The 4537-nt window shown below is 44.8% G+C and overlaps 1 protein-coding gene across 1 annotated transcript in view; it reads left to right on the top strand.

Moving 5' to 3' along the window:
- The first annotated feature begins 1744 nt into the window (after positions 1-1744).
- The window catches only part of UBE2W (ubiquitin conjugating enzyme E2 W), a 64510-nt gene continuing 61717 nt past the window's right edge, over positions 1745-4537 (top strand). The window contains exon 1 of the mRNA XM_003800042.3: positions 1745-1840. Within this exon, the coding sequence (XP_003800090.1) occupies positions 1826-1840 (15 nt within the window). The 5' untranslated portion in view covers positions 1745-1825. The remainder of the gene's footprint in view (positions 1841-4537) is intronic.

The following is a 4537-nucleotide window of genomic DNA, read 5'->3' as shown; positions in this document are numbered from 1 at the left end:
AAAAAAAAAAAAAAAAAAAGAACCTTTTTACACATATAAAACCTAAGTTTCATTGTGAGGAGGCTTAGAATTCCTGTAACCTCATTTTTTTCTTTATTAGTGTCTGTCATGCTAGGTTGTTGGCACTGATGATGCCATAATGCCTTATTTGTGGGGTCTTCTGTTGGCACTTACACCTTTTGGAAGAAGGCGCTTTTAGGTAAAGTGAACCTGATCTTCTGAGATCATAGGAATAAATATCTCTGGAAGATAATATTCAGGAAACTTTTTTTTTTAAAATAAGTTTTTCTCTTTCATTACAGTGGGTTTCCCCCCCTGTTGTAATGTTGACCACACAACTGGGCTACCACCTGATATGCTTCTGGTTGCCAAGAGCATCAAAACATTCCTCAAGGACACAGTCATTTTGTACAACCAAGAGAAATAAACCAGCCCATTTCTGGTAATAGGAAGTCTGAGAAAGGGAAGAGCTTAGTACTATAACTTCTCCAGTGATGAAGAAAATAGTGTTTCAATATTATACCATAGAATAAATGGAGTATTTTAAAGATTTTTCTGTTTTGAATACATTTCACATTTTGGAAGTTCTTGGGGTGGGGGTAAGTGTAAAGAATGATATGCTACATTGCTTTTATATTTATATCTTAAATTTCTAAAAGTGAACCTGAGTCAGTAAAATGACAGATTTTAAGCTTCCATTCTGGCAAAGTAAAAGAAAGCCTTGTATACCCTCCATGTGTCAGCCATCTAAATTTTTAGAGACAGTACACGAGGTGCAAGCTTTTGGCTTCCATTTTCCTCTTATAAACCAATGACATCTTCAGTTCTGGAACAGCTTTTAAAAACGTGACTTCTGATAAATGTTGGCAGAACTGGTGCATTCCTAGAATAAATTCTGTATGCTCAGCTTTCCACCCATATTCATCCCTACGTCGGATGATCACAAAACTGCCCACTACTAAAAAGGCTGAAACCTGGTGATAGAAGGTATGAGTGCATAACATGACTCTGGTATATGTAATTCGTGCTTAGGGTCAAATCTCTAATCTAATTTAGACTGCTGCTAGCAGCTTTAACTATTATTGATACACGCTAAATTTAGAACTGAGGGGCTGGGACAAGGAGGAGCAAATTGCACACAAAACTTCAACATTTTCTCTCCCTTTTCAGGCAAGTTTCAGCGCTGCAAATCTAATTACTCTTGCCTTTAATATATTACCAGTGTTGGTCTGCTCTCAATTTTCATCTCTTTGTACAAGGAAACCTGTACGTCTTGTCCCCAAGTTAGGAAAATGAAAACTCTTCCAAGTCCGCGAAGACCAGAAAGCAGCCGCACAGGAAGTTTCATCTGTCCCGAAGGAGGTAAGAAGAGTGGGCTTGGAGGTGTGGAAAAGACATCCGAAAGGAAAAATTCGTACACGGTACACCTTTGGTTGAAAAACCAAAACGAAAGAGAAAAACCTGCACGGACACGGACATTATCAGGACCTCGTGGTATAGATAAAAAAAAAAAAAAAATCAACAACCGTGGCCGAGTCGAACTTGGGACTGGCGTCTCTTCAGCAAAGAGAATTAAGTACCGGCCCAACGCCGCCACCCACCAGCGGGGTGGAGAACTAGGATACCTACAACGCCATTTACCGCGGACTGGCCCCGCCCCTCCCCCGGCCACCCTACGCGCCAGCCAATCCCTTCGCGCCATCCCCTTCCCATCGGAGGACCCGCCCCCTGCGCCCGGGATGTTGGCCCCCGCGGCGTGACGCGAGCACGGCAGCTCCGCCCCCTGCGTCTCTGGCCTCTCCGGCCTTGGGGGGATGGTTCCATCATGGCGTCAATGCAGGTGAGGAGAGTTTGCTGCATCTGGGCGGGCGAGGGAGCCACCGAGAGGGTGCTAGCAGTCAGGCTGGGGCAGTGTCCTGGACTCGGGGACACCTGAATGAACTCGGGAGCGGTCCAGGTGGCCAGTTTTTCCTCAGCTCTGGGTGTCGCGGAGGGGTGAGAGGCGGTGAGAGGAAGGGCGGGGGGGGTCTCGGTCGGTCGAAGCGGACATCAGCTGGGAAGTTGGGAGATAAAGAAGGCTTCGGGGGAGAGAGGGGTGAGTTTGACATTCGCCGCTCAGACTCGCCTGCCAGCACGCCCAGTCGGCCCCTGCTGGCCTGCCGCCCGTCAGCCCAGGGATGCCTTTCCTCCCGCGGTCCCCGGCCCCGGCGGAAACAGCTGCGCCCGCCGCTGCGGCTGGGGCAGGGGCGGCTCTGCGAGGGGCTGAGCGGGAGGGAGCTGGAAAGGCGTTCCCAGAGCAGACGGCTGGCCGCAGCCAGCGCTGAGCTCCTCTTGCTCAGGCCTCCCACGCCTGGCCTTTCAGACTGCTCGGCCTCTTCGCTTTCTTCCTTTGGACTCTTTGCCCCGTGGGTACCTTCTTCTGTCAGCCTCTGTACCCTCACGGACGTTCCCCTGCAGCCCAGTTTCTCTTTCCCCCCACGTTAGCCTTAGTATTTGACAGTATCAGTCGCCGCCTGATGTGCAGTCTCCTGAGAGCTGAGTACCTAGCCTCCGTAAAGCCCTCGGGATAGCTTGCCCTTTAATTTTTTTCCCCTGTTGATGCCCCACCCTTGCGGTCGCGGCGAGACTCTTCGCCCTTCCTCCCCACACCTTCAGTGGAACCCTAGTTTGGTAGGAGGCGTCTGTTAACCTGTGTCGTCTCAACCTGACCTGTCAATGCGTAGTTTCTTGGCATTCTAACTTAATTTACTCCTTTTTTCCAGATCCAGGGAGTTAGTTTGTTGCAGAGAAAGATGGCAACCACAATTGTAGTTTTATAGAGATTGTGCGTTATCTGTAACCTGCATTTAATTCACAGATGAAGACTAGTCGTATCAAAGCATATTTGAAGAGAAGGTAGAACTAGGAGCGTCAAGTGAACGCCTTTTGGAGTTTTAATAACATACCTTTAAGAAGGGGGCTACGTTTTCTTAGAAGGGTGTTTTTGCTTTTGTTTCTAAAAGGATAAGCAAGTTTCTGTCCCCTTCCATTTTTTTCTCTTTTCTTGGCCAGGAGCGTTTTTTGCTTTTTCTGCATCATCTTCCTCTTTTGTGCAAATATTTCTTTGCTTCGAATTTACTTCTGTGTTTTTGTTATCTCCTTTCTACCTGCTTTTCTTCCAGATGCTCTCATACTTTTGCTTTTGCCCTGGATTTGCCTGTAGAATAAAAAAAGTTGTGTGTAACATTTCTAGTTTAAGAGCTGTCACGAAATGGTGTAGGGAAAGAACAATTTCAGGAAACATTATACTTTACACTAGTCTCCCCAGAGACATTAGAGAAGTTTCGTCATTTGAGGCCAAAAAAGGAACTGTGGAACACTTGTTGAACAGTAGATGAGCTAAATGACCCCTTTATGATTTTTATCTGTGTTCAGATTAAAACACTGTTTTTGATCAATTTAAGATTATTATCTATATTGTGATTAAAACATTATTTAAGGCTTGGCGCCTGTTGCTCAGTTAGGGTGCCAGCCACATGCACTGGGGCTGGTGGGTTTGAAACCGACCAGGGCCTGCTAAACAAAAAAATAGCCTGGCATTGTGGCAGGTGCCAGTAGTCTCAGCCTCTGGGAGGCTGAGGCAAGAGAATCACTTAAGTTTGAGGTTGCTGTGAGCTGGGACTCCATGGCACTGTACTGAGGGCAACATAGTGAGACTCTGTCTCAAAACAAAATAAAACATTAAAACTAAAAGTTAAGGTTAAAATCCATAACACTTTGTGATTATATTTGACAAGAGAACATACTGTGTTATCTGGTTACATTGAAAGGACTGTTATCTGGTCAGATTGAAAGGACTGGAAAAGTCAGATTTTTTTCTAAGCTAGATATTGGTAATCTTGAATTTTACATGGTGACTTAAACAATGGAAACAAGTATTTGCCAGTGCAATAGTGCATTTTTCTGTGCTGTAAGTACTATCTGGGACTGTCTTATAACCCTTCTAAATATCTGGTACAGATTTTCTTGTATCTTTTGATATAGATAAATAAGACTTTGAAACACAGTACTACTTTCTATGTGGCTATTCTGTGTCTTTGCTGTACAAAATTTATTTCCTGACCATCGTAACAGCAAAGTTTCGCTCTTTTAAAACAACTAAGTTATATGTTAGTCTACAACCAACTTACCAGATTTGTTCACTCACCATTTCTCTTTTGGGTTCCTGCTGTATGTCAGGCACTTATTTAGGTGCTAGGGATGTAGAAGTGAACAAAACCAGACAAGATTTCTGCTCTCACAGATTTAATAGTTATCTATTTCTCTAGTTGGGAGAGACAGGTAAGAATAAAATATTTAAGTTAATCATGTACTACATTAGAAAGTGATAGTGTGGAGTGAAAAAACATGGAAGGAGGTTTAGGAAATTGATATTTTGGTGATTTCAGGTAGAGTAGTTTAAGAAAAGTGTGCTGGGCTCGGTGCCTGTGGCTCAAGTGGCTAAGGCACCAACCACATACACCTAAGGTGGTGGGTTGGAATCCAGCCCAGGCCCGCC

The sequence above is a fragment of the Otolemur garnettii genome, unplaced genomic scaffold (assembly GCF_000181295.1).
Source record: "Otolemur garnettii isolate 467f Iridium unplaced genomic scaffold, OtoGar3 scaffold00163, whole genome shotgun sequence".
Classification (NCBI taxonomy): domain Eukaryota; kingdom Metazoa; phylum Chordata; class Mammalia; order Primates; family Galagidae; genus Otolemur; species Otolemur garnettii.
The sequence above is the reverse complement of the archived record's forward strand: the minus strand, read 5'-3'. Positions and strand labels throughout refer to the sequence as shown.